Source organism: the organism of the source record quoted next, unplaced genomic scaffold, assembly GCF_019419815.1.
Source record: "Pyrus x bretschneideri cultivar Hongxiangsu unplaced genomic scaffold, Pyrus_bretschneideri_v1 Contig15, whole genome shotgun sequence".
In the NCBI taxonomy this organism is placed as follows: Eukaryota; Viridiplantae; Streptophyta; class Magnoliopsida; order Rosales; family Rosaceae; genus Pyrus; species Pyrus x bretschneideri.
The window spans coordinates 306,702-327,602 of NW_025999446.1; the positions used below are offsets into that span (position 1 = coordinate 306,702).

A 20,901-nucleotide genomic window follows, 5' to 3' on the forward strand; every position below is an offset into this window, starting at 1 on the left:
AGAGACAAATGAAACGTATCTACATTGAGGACAATTTATAATGCACGTCAACGTTTGAGGCTTTTGGAGAAAGGTGGGAGGTTCAGATGCAACAATTGATGAGTAAGCTATTTGAGCATAGGTACACTGAGTGGCATAGGAGTTGCCCAAAGACTAATACTATTTTGAACTTGTTTTGGAAACACCCGACATGTTTGGAATTGTTACATGCATTTCCACATATTTTGATTATGGATTGTACGTACAAGACCAATAGGTATCGTATGTCATTGTTAGAAATTGTTGGAGTTACGCCAACATATATGACATTTTCTATTGGTTTTGTTTATCTTTCTGCAGAACGAGAAGATAATTACGTATGCGCCTTGAGTATATTGCGATGACTCATGGATGGTATTGTTATGCCTGATGTTATTGTGACAGATAGAGAAATGGCTTTGATGAGGACCATTGAACTTATATTTGGTACACGTAACATTTATTATGTAGATGGCACATCAATAAGAATGTGCTAGCCAAGTTCAAAAAATTATTTAAGTCCAAGGAAGATTTGAATAGATTTTTGGAGAAATGGAATACAATGGTTGCATCTTTTACTGAAGTTGATTTCATAAGGCAGGCAAGACAACTATGCAATGAGTTTAGTATGTATCAAAAGATGCTTCAATATGTTATAGATACTTGGTTGAATCTATATAAAGAAAGGTTTGTTGCAGCATGGATCGATAAATTTATGCACTTTGGGAATACAACCTCAAATAGGTAAGCATTTATCACTTGTTACTTTATTTTCATTTTCATTTTCATTTTCTATTGAGATTGCTAAACCCTTGTTACTTTAACAGGGCCGAGTCTTCACATGCCAAATTAAAAAGATATCTTCGAAGTAGCCAAGGAACATTTAAGACATCATGACAAGTATACATGCTCTGCTTGGGTTGCAGCACACTAAAATCAAGGCTTCTTTTGAGAAAAGTTTGATAGTGGTGCATCATGATTTCAGACATTCAGATTTCATGGAACTTCAAGGCTTTGTCTCAATTAGTGCACTATATATGGTCCTAAAAGAGTACGAGTTGTCCAAAATGAACGGTATTGACTCTGATGCATATGGTTGTGTTTTATGAGACACTCATGGATTACCATATGCTCATGAGATTGTTAGATACATTAAAGATAGTCGACTTATTCCACTTGGGATCATTGATCCCTATTGGAGGAAACTTGACATGAAGTGTACACCTATAAGAAATGCAGCAGAGTACGATTATGATGCAGAGATGAAGTTGTTTCATAGGTGTTGGATAGAAATTATGCACTGCTGAGAAACGTGAGTTGTATTAATAACTTTTGCTTCTTGTGTTTTCACCTCTAAGAGGGAAAGGAGCAGAAGTACATGAGTGTTGATGGCAGGGTGATTAAGTTAATCAGTATGCTCGGCTCAAAAAGGGCCTGGCCAATCAAACAAATCCTTTGAGCCATGGAAAACCTCTAGCCCAATCAAACATATTATGCCATGCAAACCAACCTATTTTAGGCCCATTCTATGTACTTAAACCCTAGCCCTTTAAACTAGTCCATTTATCACTTATCACTTCCATTCACTTATCACTCACCACATATCATTCATTTATCACCACATATCATTCATTTATCACTTATCAAACCTTTCACTTATCACTTATCATTTCCATTCACTTATCACTCACCACATATCATTCATTTATCACTTATCATACTCATAATCATCTACACATTTCAAACATATGCATTTCATCTCACATGCACACCCACCTCTTTCCAAACTAATTCACATGCATACCTATTCTTTAAATCAACACATGCATTCACACACATGCACATCATTCACTCACATTTCCACCATTCATTCTTTATTCCACAAACAAGTCACATGCATTTCCACCTTCCTACTTCATCATTTCACCACATTCTCCCTCTTTAACTCATTTCATTATTCATTCACTTTGCATTCATTCAATTCCACCCCACATGCACCCTTTATTCTTCATCATTGCAACCATGGCACATTTACACCAACAAAACAACTCCCATGCCATGGCCTACTCATATTCCCATTTCCTTTCCAACATCTCACATGCATTTCCACCTTCCTACTTCATCATTTCACCACATTTTCCCTTTTATTTCCACATGCAATTCTTCATCATTGCAACCACAAACACCTTAAACAAATAGCCATATACATCTCCACTCCTCCTATAAATACCCTTGCATTAATTCATTCAAATCTGATCTCATTCACAACACAACAACACACCACAAACACATTTCTTTCTCCCTTAGCCGTGAGTCTCCCTTAGAATCCAAAAACCATCTTCCATTTCCACCACTCTTCATCCATTTCCATAATTTCCCAACACTTCCATCCCCCCAACCAACTATCCCTAGACCTTATGCTACAATAAAGAGGAAGATAAGAGGGCCTAAACGTTCATACAATTCAAGCATGAGTTGTTGGAATGTTTAGGCGTTTCTTTGATTTCAATGTTTAATTTCAATTCTCTTTGTTTTGTACGTATGAGGAAATAAACCCCCCTTAGCTAGGGGGTGATTCGAAATATATGTTTATGCTTGCAATATGATTTGATTACTTTTAATTACGTTTCATAAGTTGTGAATTCAATTTGTTTAACTATTTGATTGATATCCTATTTATGTATGTTTATTAAGAATGAACGCTTAATTTTCATGCATGAATTTGACGCTAGAATATAAGTGAGTTTCACGTAATAGTTATGAACTTATATTCACAAGTAGTGGAGGTTGCTTATAAACAATCGCGTTAAACAAATTCTTGGCATAAGTTTCATGCAATCATAGTAACGAATGCCTTGTCAACACTTATAGTTTTCAATGTGCTTAATGATTCTTGCTTGTATCTCTATTATGCAATTCATGTAGGGAACTTGTGAGGAATGCTTTGGGTTGTCGTATGCAATCATCCAATTCATTAACTTAAGGAAAACTTGACGGTTAATTAAAGCGGACCTAATTAACCCGGGGCGTTGAGAATTCATGGTTTATTGAAATACAATTAGAAATCTTTTTATTATGCAAGTGTAACATGTGTGGAGATGAACCCCTTGGCTAGCATCCATTCATTCCATTTCATCAATTTCATATTTACATTCTATCTAGTTTATTTACTTGTTTTGTTATTTCAATTTTTGTCCAAATCCAATCCCCCTTTATTTTGTTTAAGTCTTAGTCTTTCTTACTTTTAGTTTTGTATTCTTCGCATTAATTAGTGTTTTAAACTTGTTTTTACGTTTTTGAGTCAAAATCCAAGTGATTAACAATCCCTCCTAATCCCCGGTCCAGAACGATCCCTACTTATACACTTCACTACAATTGACAAAAAGAGGGTTTAATTTGTGTGCGCATAAAACTCGCATCAGTTGGATAGAAATTGATGCAATTGCAAGAATGGTCCTTAAAAGGAAACTTATGGAGTTAGTATTACCATAAACTACTTCACTTGTTGAACCATTTGTGACAACCAAGACTAGAGGTAGGCCAAGTAAAAAGGCGGATAAATCTACTTGTCGTGATTCGTCATTGTTTGAGATTGTGGAATCGGAGCAAGGAAATTATTCACCTGGTGATCTTTATCCTAAAATGAGTTCAAAACAAAAGAGGCGACCAAAGGACAAGGTGCATCGCGCTCATTAAGTTAAGCCAATTGAGTTAATTAATGCATTTCTAGTAGCTTTGAGGCCATACATTATTCTTGTAAAAGATATGGCAGCTAATGGACATTGCAGTTTTAGAGCAATTGCATCATTATTGGGTTATAATGAGGATGGATGGGTACAAGTGTGAAAAGATTTATTACAAGAGTTAGAGACTTACTCAGGTTGCTACTCCAAGCTATATGGTCTGAAGATAGGGTCCATAAGTTGAAGCATGCATTGAGATATTTTGAAACTTATGTAAACATTGATTAGTGGATGACTATGCCTGACATAGGCCATATTATTGCGTCATATTATGGTGTGGTACTTATCCACCTATCGGATGTACAGTGTCTTACATTTTTACCTCTTCGAACATAACCTATACCACTAGCAACACGTAAGGAGATCGCCATTGGATTCACCAATCATCATTTTGTGCAGGTATGGATATAAGGATTTATTTTGGAAATTTTTGTAGGTGGTCTTATAAGGATTGAGTGCATTTACATTAAGTTATAAATTTCTTGTAGTCTAATTTAATTAAGTTGTACTTTTATGCAGGTGTTCTTGAAATCAGGTCATCCAATTCCTCTTATAACGACAAATTGGGAAAGATATTGTGAACCATGGAGTTTAGAATAGGCTACTCCCTACATTGATCGTATACAACAGTTCAAACTCATTGTAGGGTCTACTGTTATAACTAGAGAGATCATGGAGCTTGACGAAAATTGAAGCTAGTAAGCAGCGCCACCATGCTTATCCATCGGACAATTCCAGATTCTATTCATTGTATTTTTTTTCCAGTAAACTCTCGTGTTTCAATGTTTTTTGTATTTTTTTTTTACTAGATTGCTCTTGGTTTGTTCCTCAGGGAATATGAATTGGGATTTTCTATCTTGTTTTGCTTTAGAATTTGTGCTCTTCTTTTAGATCCAATTGATTATACACAAGAAAAATAGCTTATCAATAACAAAAATAAATAATCTGGCACAAATTAACCAATAACTTATAAAACTAGAATGAACCCAGAAAGTATAAAAATGTGTGACAAAGTAAGAGAATCTCCAACATATGTGGCAAAAATGAAAATTGCATATGAAAAAGAAAACAAAAGGGGAAAGGCAAAGAATGAAAACCCAAAATTCTTCATTCCCACCCCAATTGGAATTTGGAAAGGAATCAAGGTTTTTTTCTTTCTAGTTTTTAGAAGTTTTGTTTATATTCTTTTTTTTTTTAAGAGAAATTTATCCTTAATTATATATAGGGTTATTTTAGAAATAATAGTGGGTGGGAAAATGACATTTTATTTTTTTAACTATTTATAGTGGGTGTAAATATAACGTGGGTAGGGAAATAAGACAATGGGGTAGGTTTAACAGCTCTCTTACTATATATAGCCCTTAAGTCTTTACCATTGTAAGCAAGTTTGATGTAATGAAGTAGATATTTTCTCAATACACAATCATATTTCTCTTTCTGTTTTTCTGCATTTCTTCCTTCGAGTCTCATTTCTTAGTTTTATCAGAAGTGTTGTACACAAAACCACCAGAGTCGTTGAAGTCTCATTTCTTCCTTTGAGCAATAACCCTTCTTTTCTGTCAATGGTATCACCATATCTTAAGTTGTACAAAAAACCACCAGAGTTGAAGTCTTTGAAAGTATTTGGGTGTGCAGTTTATCCATGGTTAAGGTCATACAACTCAAATAAATTGCAGACAAGATCTGAGATAAGTATATTTCTAGGATACTTTATGGGATACAAAGGAGTTACTTGTTACAACTTAAAGTCTAGAAATGCAATTATTTGAAGACACATTATGTTTGATGAGATTGTATTCCCTTATAAAAGGATTCATAAATTAGTTCAAACACAGAAGTTAAACACTAGTGAGCCTAATGTAAGAATAGTAGTTATTCCCGTTCAAATCCCATCAAGGCATTCAGTTCATGACAACACAGCTACTCAAAGTCACTATGTGGAGACATTGTCTTATTTTCCTCAATTTCAAGACAGATTTGTGAATGACTCGGTTTCGTCTGGAACTCAGATCAATCATCAGGTTCTATAGGTACTGTATCTAGATTACATGATCCCACAATGGGATTTCTGGCTTCATCTCTCAGGTTTCAAGAATTTGAAACACATTCATCAACAAGCTATACTCTTTCCAGTCCAACTGATACATCTCCCTTGCTTCATGTCCTTGATTCATCACTACTTATAGGTAATTCTTCCATTTCCTTCTGCTATTGAGAGCATTAATCAATCTAGTGCTTCAAATAACTATATCCAGACAAGACTTAAGACAAGAGCTATATCCAAAAGTGCTTATTCCTCATTTTTAGCTACTATACCAGAACTGTCATCTTTACAAATTGACAATTCTGTTGAATCTACACATGATATCAATATATGTAGTTTTTCAATTTGGCTGATTTAAGTGAAGTTGAAGAACCAAAGAGTTTCAAGGTTGCATCTAAAGTAAGCTCAGTGGCAATAAGTAATGCATGAGGAGTTTGATGCATTACAAGCTCAAGGTACATGGTAGTTAGTTCATCCTCCATCAAATAGAAGTATTATAGGCAACAAGTGGGTGTACAAAATAAAAAGAGAACCAAGATGGCAGTGTGTCAAGATACAAGGCAAGGTTAGTTGCTCAAGGTTTCAGTCAACAAGAAAGATTGGATTACTCTGAGACCTTCAGTACTGTGGTTAGGTATACTACAGTAAGAATCATTCTTACATTGGTAGCTCAATTTAGTTAGGAATTGAGATAATTAGACATAAAAAATGCTTTTCTCCATTGTGACTTAGAAGAAGAGGTTTACATGCAGTAACCACATGGTTTTGTAGATCCTACTCATCCAACTCATGTGTGCAGACTTATCAAATCTTTATATGACCTCAAACAAGCACCAAGGGTATAGAATTCGAAATTTACCTGTTTTCTTCCTGCACTTGGTTTTAAAGCTGCATTATCAGATTCAAGTTTGTTTGTCCACAATGATGGGACAAATGTTACTTTACTTCTCCTCTATGTCGATGACATCATTTTAACTGGTTCTAGTTCTCTCAAGATTCAATATATGATTACAGATCTTGTAGCTGTTTTTTATCTCAAAGATATAGGTAGATTGACATATTTTTTGGGTCTGCATATTCAATATCAACCTGATGGCTCATTACTTGTTAACCAGTCAAAATATGCAAAGAAGTTATTAAAGAAGGCATGAATGGAGACATGTAAACCAACAACCACACCCTCTAAACCTTATTCACAACTACTTATTGCAGAAGGAACTCCATTAGCTGAGCCAACTTAGTATAGAAATCTTGTGGGTGCACTTTAATACTTGACATTCACAAGACCTGATATTGCACATTCAATTAATTTGGAATATCAGTATATGACTTCACCAATAGATTTGCATATGCATTTAGTGAAAATGATTATAAGGTATCTACAGGGAACACTACAATGTGGCTTAAAGTATACTAAATCTGATGAATATATTATTAAGGCATACTCATATTCTGATTGGGCAGCCGACATTAATACAAGAAGATCAATTACTGGTTTTGTTGTTTATCTGGGATCCAATCCAGTGTCATGGCAGTCTAAGAAACAATAAACTGTTTCAAGAAGCTCCACATAGGTAAAGTATAAAGCTCTTGCTCATTGTGCAACTGATGTATATTAGATTCGATCTCTACTTAGAGATGTTAAATAGTTAATTTCAAATCCACCAAGATTGCATTGTGACAATCTTTCTGCCCCAGCACTATGTTCCAATCCAGTATTTCACTCCAAAATCAAACATCTTGACACAGACTTCCATTTTATAAAGGAAAAAGTTCAAAATGGAGATGTTGTGGCGCAATATATACCTATTAAGGTGCAAGTTGCAGATGTGTTCACAAAGGGTCTTCAAATTCCAACTTTTATGAAACACTATAACAATTTGAAGTTGGGAGTATTAGGTTCATCATTGCAACAATCATCTGTTCACAACTAAAGTTTGTGTTTCAGGTTAAGTACTTCTGCAAACCAAGCTTGGCAACTCCCAGTTTCATTTGAAGAGGAGTATTAATCAATGATATATGGTTGTGACATATGGCATGATCATATGTGTCAAGGTGCTTATAAGAGGTTAAGGTAGTTAGAAGTATAAGGTTGTTAAGAAAGATATAATTGTAATTGTGTGTGTTAGTTAAAGGGATATTCTTGTAAATGTGGGTTATGTATGTTTACTATATATAGCCCTTAAATCCTTACCATTGTAAGCAATTTTGATGTAATGAAATAGATATTTTCTCAATACACAGTCTGTTATAAAATGTGGATAGCCTAGATGTGCACTAACCTATCTTTTTTATATATGGGAATCTTGCTTTGGACCTGTACATATTGGATGGCAACAAGGCAGCAAACACTATCATTCTCTTTACATTCCAAATCTGTATCTATGAAAGCATGAGATGGATGAGAGCAAATGCACACAATGATACATGGTAGAGAGAGGAAGGCAGGAAGAGGAAGAAAGAAAAGAGAGGAAGAAGAAAGGAGAGAATAGAGAGAGAAAGTTATCCTTGTACTCCTATTATTCTAGATTATAAATGAAAGCACCACTGCTGCCCCGAGGACGTACTCTAGTCACATTGACTGTAAAGGAATGTCGTACATATTGTGTCTTGTTTCATTTATTCCATTGCACACACACCGTCGATTTTACAACACGTTATCAGCACGAGAAACTCTCGTGTCAATGCACAATGCCACAAATCCGATTCACATCTGTCAGCTGGAATCTCATAGATAAGAAAATCTTTTCATTTCATCTTCAAATCTCTGTACTACTGATTTTCTTGAAGCAACTATATATATATATATATATATATATATATTATTGAGACTTATTGTTACTATCACTTCTTGGATAAATAAAGGGACTTAGAACTGTGAAACAAAAATAATAATAATAATCAAAGGGATGAAACAAAAGGAAGTGGCATACAAAGAAAAAGAAAAGAAAAGAAAAAATGATGGAAACTTAATCATCACCCTTTTCTATTATTGCTTTATTTATGTGAATGATGTTGGTTTAAAGCCCTTTCACAAGTTCCATTTACTTAAATGCAATTTATTTACAGTGGGTGGAATTATCTCCCTTTGCTTGAAGTTTTGATTTATTTATATGAATGATGCTGAATTAAAACCCTTGTCACAAGCTTTATTTACTCAAAAGCAATTTATTTACCATGGCTGGAATTACTGCATATTGCTTTAATTTGTTTATTGTACTTCTTTTTGTTATGATGAGTATATATGGGACCCGAAGTTCCTTGATCTGATCAGAACCTGCAATTTTTTTATTCTCATCATATAAAATGATTGGACCTGAAATTCCATCATGTAAAAAGATCGGGCATGAAGTCCCTTGATTCTTAAGATCGGACATGAAGTTCCTTGATGAGTACTGTAAGTTTGAAGTGCTGCAGTGCCATAATTTTATTGTAATAAAAGCCATAAAAGTCTTAGTCCACAGACTATTAAATAAGGACCATAAGTTCATTGATTCATGTAAATGATGATATAATCCATGCATATTTGCTGGAGAGTTTATATCTCAAAGTTTTGATGATTATTGCATGTCACTGGGCATTGATGTTGAACACCATGTTCCTCATGTCCATATTCAAAATGGTTTAGCATAAGCATTTATTAAGCAGATGAAATTGATTACCTGCGCTCTACTCATGAAAACAAAATTGCTAGTTTTCTACATGGGGACATGTCATTTTACATGATGCATTATTAGTTCGGTTTAGACTTGTTGCCAACCATTAATACTTCTCAGTAAAACTCGGGTTTAGGCACTAGCCAAACATTACACATTTACGAGTTTTTGGTTGTGTTATCTATGTGCCTATTGCACTGCCACAATGTACTAAAATAAAGCATCGTCACATATTGGGAATTTATGTTGGATTTGATTCATCATCTATCATTCAATATTTGGAACTCTTGACTAGGGATATGTTTATTGCGTGGTTTGCCGATTGTCATTTTGATAAGACAATTTTCTTGTCGTTAGGGGGAGAAAAGATTTTTCCAAAAGAATGATGAGAAAATATCATTCCAGAAGAATGACGAGAAAATACCATTTCAGAAGAACGATGAGAAAATACCATTCCAGAAGAATGACGAGAATCGTTGTGGGATGTACCCATTTTGTCTTATTTTGATTCACGAATCAATCAATTTGAAAATGAAGTGAGAATAATTGAATGATGCAACGATGTGCCAATCAAATGCCAGATGCATTTAATAAAGCAACGAAAGTGATAAAATCACATATACTTGATGCAAATGTGCCTACATGAATTGATGTCCTTGTTGGACAAGATAATGTGGCAGCAAATGATTTATCTGTTGCACTGCCTGAAGTGTGGCAGACCTTCAGACTCAAAAGATTCAATCATTCAAAAGAAAAAGAATATGACACTATTGAATTATTGCATTCTCGAAGCATAACTGTTACATGCCGGAAGCATGACAATTGTTGCATGGATACACGTCCCAGAAAGGACAATCCGCGTACATGGAAATGTTGATGTCTCATGCATGCAGCATGATATATGTATATGTTCCAATGACTCAACTCTCAGAAGTGGAGATTAAAATCCAAGCTATATAACACTCGAGAGGATATTATGATCCGCATTCTCTAAACCATGACTATCCTGGAAGAAATATTGTAATGCCCTTGAAGAGGCAATGAATATCTAAAGAAATGAAAAGGTTTTATGCATACGCATGAACATGAGAATATGGGATCACAGATTGATAATAACCAATGGTAATTTTGGTTTTTACAAGTAGCCACTAAATTCATCAATGAGTTGTGTTAATATTGAGTCCCGTTCTTTTTTCATCGGTGAAAGGAAAAATTATTGGCCAAAAAGGGAGAAAGGCAATTCCATTACAATTTTGTAAGAACGTGGGAAAAATGGACCTATATACATGTATATAATACAAATAGCCAAATGATGTTAAACCAAGAAGGTTACATATGTGCATTTGTAATACAGTGAAATACACTCACATAATATGACACAAGGTTACTAATTGAAACCTGAAATTATACTCTAGTAAACGAGTTCATATGAATGGAGAATTATATACGAAGGGTTGTGAGTCGCCCACATCATATCTCCATAAGTAAATTCCCTTAAGTATACATGGGAGCAATTGCTTTGTATAAGTTCTAAAAGGGTAATGTGTCATGAAGTGTAGAAAATCCATGAAGGATTCAAATTGCTTGAAGTAAGCCCTGGAAGGGGTAAAACATAAATTATGTATTAAATACCAATGGATGGTATAAATTGCCTTAGTGAGTACTTTCATTATGATATTGTTGCAACATACTAAAATCCCTTGCAAGAGTTGATGATATTAGATTGGAACTCTTGAAGGGTTTAGAAAAATTATAAAATGTTGAAAGGAATATAGTCTCGAGCTACAGATCGAACAATATGCCAACACGAATCTTATCCACGATGTTTATGATATTAAAGAACCATATTGATTGAAGATTATAAGTTGAATACTCAAATGATTACCCAATATTTAGACACTAGTCATTTATCTTCGTGAGAGTAAAAATGAATTGATATTTGATTTAGAAGTATCATATCTTAGTGAAGTATATGCTTTATTGTATTTAGCACAACACTATTCTTATCCGTTAAAAGGTTCATTGATTTCTATTCCTGGAACTAGAATATTTCATCGTTTCCTCATTTATTTATTGATTCTGAAACTAGAAGTTTCCATGGGCTTATATATCTAACAAGTTGGAATAAAAGTTTTCAGGCATAGTGGAGGAAATTTTTATACATTCAAGTACTTGGCAGAACCCCAGAAGGAGGAGGCACTTGAGATTGATCATGTGATGCCTCAATATTTGGCGGGACTCCAGAAAGAAGAATCATCAAAGGTTGATTATTTGGAGCCTCTGTACTTGGTAGATCTTCAGACGGTGGAGGCAATGTGTGCCTTTGTAATAGGGCCATAAACATCTGATGGTCACTTTGAATTCGACTTTCAGATTCCTGCAGTTGTTCAAGCTTTCTTTTCATTACCGTTGAGTAATTATTTGCAAGTATGTGCAATTCTCTATTTTCATGTTTAAGCTTTTTAATCTCTTGTCTAAGACTTGCCAGCCATTAATGATTTGACTTAGCGAGTTAGAGCTAGTAGACGTTGGCTCATATTAGATACAGAGCCTGCACACTGAGCACTGAAAGAAAAAAAGTCTTGAACAACTAATTCATCAGACCATTTTGAAAGTATCCAGCTATCCTTGGGAGTGAGAAGATTCCCATCTATAACTATAGTGGTTATGTCATTCTTCATCACAGAGTCCCCAACTGTAAGATGACCATTAGCAGATAAGAAGAATAAGTGCCATATATTGTCTTGAGGAGACATGTCTACATCTTCCTCAACATTCAAATTAAAACGACGATCAGATGGACAAGCCATTTTCAGAAATGATGAAGGAAAATGCAAAGGGGAAAATTTCTACAGGCAACAACTTTTCGAGCTTGCATTTTGAACACAATTGATGCATCTATAAAAGAAGAGGCAACATGGCCACTTGTTCAAAAACCAAAGAGGCACCACTTTGTGAATTTCAAAAGTCAGATTTTCCAGAATAAAGTTCGTTGACATTTTTCAGATGCAATCTCAGCTTTTTCGAATATCACGGACAACTGTGTCAAACATCTCTAATAAAGTTGAAATGTGTGAATTTTACAGTTCCAATTACACCACTATTACTGACAAGCATAAAGGAAATGATCCCAAATAGCACCATTACTTGCTATTGGAAAATCCTTATATATGTTGACCTTCGTCCTCCATGGCAAGGCAAACCTGCAAGAATGCCTAACTCTTCATCCTCTCCAAGAGTTCATTTTTCAACGAAGCATCTCGAAATACTCAGTTTTCTTCCTCTCCGAGAATACCTTTTCAACCAAGTTACTCAAAATGCTTAACTCATTTCCTCAACAAGAAAATAGTTTTGATCTAGAAGTTTTGCATCAGTATCAAAACCTTCTACTATTTTCTTCAAGAGTAAAAGTATCTTATATCATGCTTTCCCCTTGTCCTTTTTCTTTGTCGTTGTTCTTACCTGCAAGACAAGGAGAAAGAGAGCAATCAGTCCAAATCTGAAATCAAACTTCTGATCTGGAACCGATTACCTAGGACCTTTCCCTAATTGCTTACCTAACATTGCTCTCAAGTAATCATCTTCAACTGTTATTAGGTCTTGAATTTCCTTAGCAAATACCTCATAACAGTTGATATAATGTTGGCTCTTTACACTGAAGATGTCAAGCATGGATGAGTCACTGAGAAGTGATGTTTTGAAGGATCATTCAAAGGCAAAGGTTGTGCACCACTTCTGCTATGCAAGAGATTGAAGTAGAATGATCAATGATGAGCCCACAGAAGTTCAAGTATGGCGTAGATACGCATCAACCTAAAGAATTTGAAATCAAGGGGAGATACTCATCATGCGGAGCATCCAAAACAGATCAACATTTTAACGAGGTAGCCGATATTTACATATGACCATCAAAGGGGGAGTGTTATAAAATGTGGATGGCCCAGATGAGCACTAACCTATCTTTTTTTATATATGGGAATCTTGCTTTGGAGCTGTACATATTGGCTGGTAGCAAGGCAGCAAGCACTATCATTCTCTTGACATTCCAAATATGTGCCTATAAAAGCATGAGATGGATGAGAGCAAATGCACACAATGATACACGGTAGAGAGAGGAAGGAAGGAAGAGGAAGAAAGAAAAGAGAGGAACAAGAGAGGAGAGAATAGAGAGAGTTATTATTGTACTCTTATTATTCCAGATTATAAATGAAAGCACCACTGCTGCCTCGAGGATGTACTCCAGTCACATTGACTGTAAAGGAATCTCATAAATATTGTGTCTTGTTTCATTTATTCCACTGCACACACACCGCCGATTTTACAACATAGTCATATTTCTCTTTCTGTTTTTCTACATTTCTTCTTTTGACTCTCATTTCTCAGTTTTATCAGAAGTGTTCATAAGTCATATATTATAATATGAATGGACGATAATATTTGACATTTCAAGGTCTTTCACTCTTGAAGTATATGAATTAATAACAACGCATGATGGTATGCAACTTTCCGACCTAATTATTGAGGATGAGCCGATATATATATAAGTTAACCTAGGTTACAATGAATTAAAAGTCAGAAATGTACAGCTTGCCTACCACGAAAAGAAATCAGAGTAGACAGCATATCATAAAGTAGAGATTTTGTGTCTAGCTAGTTGCATTGCCTGATCTGGGTGTAATTCTGCCGAACTTATTCAAATTGTAATATGTGACGATAGACTGAAGAAATTAAAAAAAATCATGACATCGCCTTTTTCTTTCTACCTAATTGATCATGAAAAGGACTTCTAGGGTTAAATTGAACTGGTTAATTTAGTTGATCATCTTTTGTAATTTGGAAACTTAGAGGCCTCTGAATGATGAATTATGTAATGCCTTTTTTTGTGGTCTTGTTAGGTTTGGGTGGGGGTCTTGGTTAGGTTTGGGTGCTTGACGTCTTTCTTCTAGTCCAGATTAAAAAAAAAAAAAAAAAAAAAAAAAGCACTAATGAAAATGGTTTGAAAACTTTAAATTTTAATGATAAGGACAAAATAAAGAGTAAAGTGAATAGTACCAAGATTGACTTTTTAATGTAAAAATATGATTTTTCGTTAAATTGAACAGTACCGAGATCTTTTCGTTAAAGTTCTTTAAAAAAAACCTACCCTTCCATCTAAAAGTAGATGCTTACTGCCACATTCAAATTTTAAATATAACTTTTAAGACTTGTTTGATAATTATTTGAGTTGTTTCTACTTTTTGGGTCTTAGATACGACGAATATATAAAGGAGAAATGAGGATGAAGAAGTGTGGTGAGAGGGAGGGAAAGAACAAAGATGAATTAACGAAAACAAGTTCTTGAAAGTAAAAATGACTTGAAGTAGTTTTTGGTTTTTAGTCTCTATAATTTCTTGTACATCTCTCCCATCATTCTTTCTCCACTCTTCTTAATTAGTTATTTCCACCATAAACTTTCTCCATATCTCAAGCACAACATGGGAAAACAAAAAATCGGTTATATAACATGTAGCTTTTTAGATTGAGTTTAATTGAAAATATTACGAAGAAATTTCAAAACGACTGCTTAAAATGAGTCATTTGAAAATCTTCCTTCTAGAGGCTTTGTAATCCTGAGAAACGCATTTTCAACCCTTCATTCTAATGTTTTATAGGACATTTTTGACTCCTACATTAATTTGTTTTTAGAAATCTCTCATCCAAAAACAACAATTATGATAAACACATTATATTCAAGATCATAAAATGGAGTAACTTCAGAAGACAAGGGCATGCATGTGCAACCAGAAAAGCCATGTTATGGAATTAGGTATACCTTTAACCTTTTCATTTCGTCCTTCTCTTCATTTGAAATATACTTGTTTAATCAATATGCCCAAGTGGTCCTCTCCACCTTTGCCATATATATATTCGAACATATAAATACAGTTGAGTAATATTCTCTTAATTATCAGATGCAAAGTAAGTTTTTAGATCGTCAAATCAGATATTGTTAATTCTGATTGGCCAAGAAATTAAACACTACCTTATATATCGCTTAACCTAAAGATAACACTAATTAAGTGCTGATGGTGAAGGAAATTAACGTATGCAGTTGTATATATAGCTTCAAAGAAGGACAGACACTATCAACTGCATAAACCCTAACTTCAACAAAAACTTAACATCTTGTGGCCACAAGTTTCCATATCGCATTGAGACCCAATGACCCATCACAAAAACTTACACTGACTGGGCCACGACCAAAGCTTAATTACATCGTTTTCGTCCTTTCCATCTTTCTCCAACTCTCTTCCTTTAATTGAGTTAAAGGTTCTTCAAAAATGGTGGACAGACCTGAAAAAGATATATAGTACAAAAGTGAATGATACTTTCCACATATATAAACCCTAAAAAGTTGCATAGACTTACGCACACCGCACGTTGGAAAAATGAAACAAATATATTAACCCAGTACTTGAATTTCAAACATCTACCACTGATCTTTTGTAATGTGAAAGAGCTCGTACACTGCTATTGTAGCATCCTGTGCTAATGTTACGACGCATTATAGAAAAAATTGATATATATCGTTGTATTATTAATACAGGATGCCATAATAATTATATATTAGCGTCATCATGTAAATTCTTATCATGCTAAGGATCTCATTATTATGATATTCGAGTGCTAATTTTAGTTCACATACCTTTCTTCTGCATCACAATTCTCATCATTTCATCATGGTAATCTTGCTTGTCACTGCTACTCTCGTGTAAGTTAACCCTACTTTCTGACTTTTGTACTTCTTTAATCTCTTGAAAGTCTTGATCATCAACAGTTGTCATCTTTGACCTGGCAGTGGCAAAAAGCCACGTGGCGTCCATCTGTTTGCTGATCATACGTGCGGCATAGTATGGAACCTTCACACGTTTGCTACTCTCAGACTTGATGCACCGATTGATGAACATCAAACAGTCCATCATGCTTTCCTTGGCCAACCCTTTCATGTCATATGCCTGTGATCTCCTCCAAAGACTTTTGCTGTGAGAATTCACTGGACTCGACAAGCAGAGAGCTCTTGTCGAGTCTCTAATGGCGGCATCTGCGTCTCCGATCAGCAATTCACACTGAGCTCTATTGCTATAGAGCACCATTCTTTCTTTTCTCAACCCTAATGGGCACATTTTTAATGCTTCAGAATACTTCATTATAGCTTCCTCTATTTCTCCTATACAAAACATATGATTTGCTTCTTGTTTCATTAAATCCACCAAAACCCTACTTTCCTCAATTTTGTCTTCAGACAACAGTCTCTCCTTCTTCCTCCTCTGTACCTTCAAATTCCAAACCTCTTCCAAACATTTTTCAATTCTTCTGTTCTTGTTCAACTCGTTCAGAAGAAGTGCTTTTGTGATTGCCTCACCTAAGTTTGATCTATCTCCAAGGCTTTTGAGCTCAACCAAATCGACAAGAAACAAGGCGGCCATATCGATAACTTTGTACCTCGTATTGGGGTCTTTGAGAAGCAACAAGAGGCAGTCGATTCCCATGTACTGCCAGTCATCTGAAGACCTTGAGAGATTACACAGGCTCTCAATAACTACCTTTGATTCAGCAATTTTTTTCCTTCCATATTTACTATAGCACAAAATCCTAACAAGTCCAACCCCAGCTGGGGATGAGTGATTTGCCAATCCACCCCACATTCCACACAACTCTTTCAAAAAATTCCCCTTGCAAATGAGGTTCAAAGACCTCTCTTTGCAAGCAAAACAATTTAAGATATAGAGAGACCAACACTGAAGCTGACTAGCCCATTCCTCAGCCTTGCAATTCTCCATTTCAAATCCCCCAACACCTCTTGTGAGCAAATTACAGTGATATTTGTGTCTTTTTATCTCATCCTTCACCCCGACAAAACTAACATATACCACATCAAGACATGTAGAGGCTAACTTTATGACCAAATTCACCACCTCTTCTTCGTATTCCGCCACAGCTTCGAATGTCCTCTCGTAGCTTGCAAGGTGACCTAGTGCTCGAACCGCGACCCTTTGCTCGACCCAACTCATCTTCCCTCTCAGAAGCTCCAAAAGTGGAGGAATCACGCCCGATGCCACCGCCTTTTCGGCAAACGCAGCCTTGTTCATGGTATAAGAACCAATGACATGAGCTGCATAGTAAGGGATGTAGATGTTTTGGTCCCTCTGAATCCAACTAGTACTCTTATTGTTGATGCCTTTGTGGATAAACCTTGCCATGCACTCGAAGATTCCAAGGGATGGGAACTCCGGGTCGTCAGGGTGAGCCATAGCAACATTCCATAGGCTGCTCAGCACCAGAACATTTCCTTGGTCTTCTCTGAGAGGTAGTTCCTTAAAACAGGCTGATATTCCAGCTCTTCTCTTGAAGGAGTTTGGCTCTTTCATGGTGCAGAAGAAGCAAAACGGTCGAGTGCAAGCCTGCTCCTTTGTACCATTGGTGGGCAAGGTTTTCTTCTCCTTTTTCTTCAGGTAATCCATGACTGAAGGACGAACGTTGAGTTTAGGGTTTTGGATTTGTGGAGAGCAATAGGGGGAACTGAAAGGAATAGGTTAAAATTGTTTAAGTGGGCAGAGTGGCCAGGTGTTGTAGCTTAGTGACATTAATGGCGCATGTATAGTGTTTAAAAATCCTATTATATATTGTGAAGCATCTTTGTACTTCAGAATTATTTGTGCCTTTAGAATTTTTTCTACTTTAAATTATATGTACATATAGTTTGTCGTAAACAAAACTTCTCTTTCACTAATGTATACACTCGTGTGTATTTCTTTCTGGTATGCACTGGTATAAATTTATAGGGACATTTTAGATGCGGTCCCTAGTTATCAATATTCTTTGATTGAAATCTTGTTTGTTTTTAATTTTTTATCGAAGTCTCTGACATTAATGTGATAATGTAAGTTACTATATTTTTTAAATTAAAAATTAAAAATTGAAATTTGTATTTGTTTATATTAATGAGATTTTAAAACCCATAATTTGTGGAATTAAAAATAATAAAATATAAATTATACTCTCTATTATATTGTGTGTGTGTGTGGGTGTGTGTATTCTTAAATCAACAAAAAAAAGAATGTACCCATATATAAGTTTAAAAATGGATTAAAAAAATTTGAATGTATTTTATATTAAAAAATTGGGTAAATTTTATATAAAAAATTTGTACATTTTATATTAAAAAAGGTACATTTTACATCTAACAAATTGGTATATTTAAGAATGGGTACATTTAAGATTAAAAAAAATTAAAAATTATATGAATGGGTACATTTAAGATTAATGCTAGGCACTTCAAACAAAAATTATATGAATGCGTCGCGATTGAGGATCTGATTTCTAAGGTGGGTTTGCACTTTGTTAAATTCCTTTTACATGAAGCTTAATTAATTCTTATATAATCTGTAATATTGAATCCAATTTTTGTATGGAATCATGTGGTGTCGGGTACATATTTTACAAATTCCTGGCCTAGTGACAGGCATAAAAGTAACAAAGAAACAGGCCTTCGCAATTGTCACTCGACATTGCAAAGCAAAGTGGTCCTCATTTCGGATGGAAGGCCTTTTAATTTCTTTGAATCAGGATTATTAGTTTTTAGTTTCTTCATTAATCTGCATTGTTTCTTGTAAATACTAGTTTGTCTTTATACAGCTATTTAAGGATCGCTTAAGCAAGATATATCGTAGATTCTCAAAATCTACCAAGTATAATTCCAACCAATAAACACTTGTTAGAACAAAAAACTTTCTGCTTTTCAATGCACATTTGACAGCATGTTGTCTGGAACCTTGATTTTCGTTTTAAGTTCCCTTGTCAACAGGTCTAATGCTACTCTACTAATAATCCTCCAAAAGCTGTTCTAAAAGCCAAAATCTAGGTCCTTCTATTCTACTTAACTTATAATAATGCAGCAAAATGGATTGTGATTACAGATGGGGTTTGTTGCTTGAGCGATCTGAGGGACCACAGCTTGAAAACGTGGTTTCAGTTTCGGACTTAAATGGCAAGGATACACTACCATGGCAGTGTCCCGTATCATGTAAATTACTCTCCTTTAGTCTGCTGTAGTAGAAGGTAGTTCATATGGTCCTCCTCAACTTAACCTAATTCAAACAAGTATTAAATCCCTAACTAGCAAAACTTTTAGAAAACAGAATTAGTAATTTAGTACATCTGGTGGAGGTCTCAAGAATATGCGGCTGTTACATACACATAGTATATATAGATTGGACAAACAAGAGAACATGAAAAGAGGCGATTTATTAGAGTATAATCTTCTCTACAAAGGTACTTAGGGTTTAAACAATACACTTCGAAAACTCGTGTGTGTAACATGACTCTCTGGTGATTGGTAACTAGGTATTGAGATGTGCAGACATGTTTGTGATGTTGTTTAGTTTATTGCTTGTTCGTACGACTGGCGTGGAGAATACCTACATTGGTTTCTAAAGCTCATGATGATTGGAATACCTTTGTTTTCAATCTTCAAAAGATGTTAACATATCCTCACTTAAAAAAAAAAAAAAAAAAAAAAAAAAAAAACTCAAATTAAATAAAACTAATGAGAGATAATTAAGCTGGAAGAGTTTTTTTTTTTTTTTTTTGGGTTACAAACTGCATCCTCTCTCTTTGGTGTTATTGCAAGCCGCAAAAGCATGATGAAATATGAAGGATTATATCATGTTCAACAGATAATTTAATAATTCTGTAGGCCATAAGATTGCTGCAAACTGGTCATCTTCGAGCCTCCTCCTAGGTGCAAGGCATCGTATAATCGAGTGGTTATGTAGTTTTTTCTTGTTATGCTTTGGTGGGCCAATATTATACCATTGACCAAACGTGAAAATTTGAATGTCTGGCCAATGTTGGTTAGGCCAGTTGTTAAATTCAGTACAGCCAATGTGAGTATTGGTCAAATCTAAGTTGTAAAAATCTTATCATCAATCACAGACTCACAGTGGATCATAAAGAATATGTGGTGAAGAGTGAATTGATCAACTGCCCACAGATCAACACTTGTACAGTTACGTTGACCTTGAAGGTGTGGAAAGTGGTGCCACTGCACAGGGCCTCTTGTAAGAAATATGATGAAAATATTTGAAGAGCGCTCATGGTTTAGTGTGGGTTTGTGTTTTGCAACCTAGTGAGTTCGAATCCTGACATTGATGACATTCATTTTTGCTTAATTTCCAAAAATTGACATAAAGAAATCCTGCATAAATCAAATCATGGACAATTTGTACAAATCAAACTAGTAACCAGTGTAATGTTTGCTTTCAACTCAATTTTTGATGTTTTAGTTTATAAATTCTAAGTTATTATATTATTTAAATAACTCAAGAAAGCTAGTAACAAAATAGAGAGTTATAGTTTAATTTTAACACATGGTTCCCAAAATTTCAGGACCAGTCCTGTT

At 34.9% G+C, this 20,901-nt stretch overlaps 1 protein-coding gene across 1 annotated transcript; it reads right to left on the reverse strand.

The window, feature by feature from the left end:
• Nucleotides 1-15,381: 15,381 nt before the first annotated feature.
• LOC103945347 lies at nucleotides 15,382-18,277 on the reverse strand. Its single transcript, XM_009355906.3, has 2 exons — nucleotides 16,147-18,277; nucleotides 15,382-15,794 (listed from the first exon to the last, which is right to left on the reverse strand). Exons 1-2 carry the CDS (start codon nucleotides 17,960-17,962, stop codon nucleotides 15,712-15,714), a joined length of 1,899 nt encoding a protein of 632 aa, XP_009354181.1. The 5' UTR covers nucleotides 17,963-18,277; the 3' UTR covers nucleotides 15,382-15,711.
• Between the last annotated feature and the right edge of the window lie 2,624 nt (nucleotides 18,278-20,901).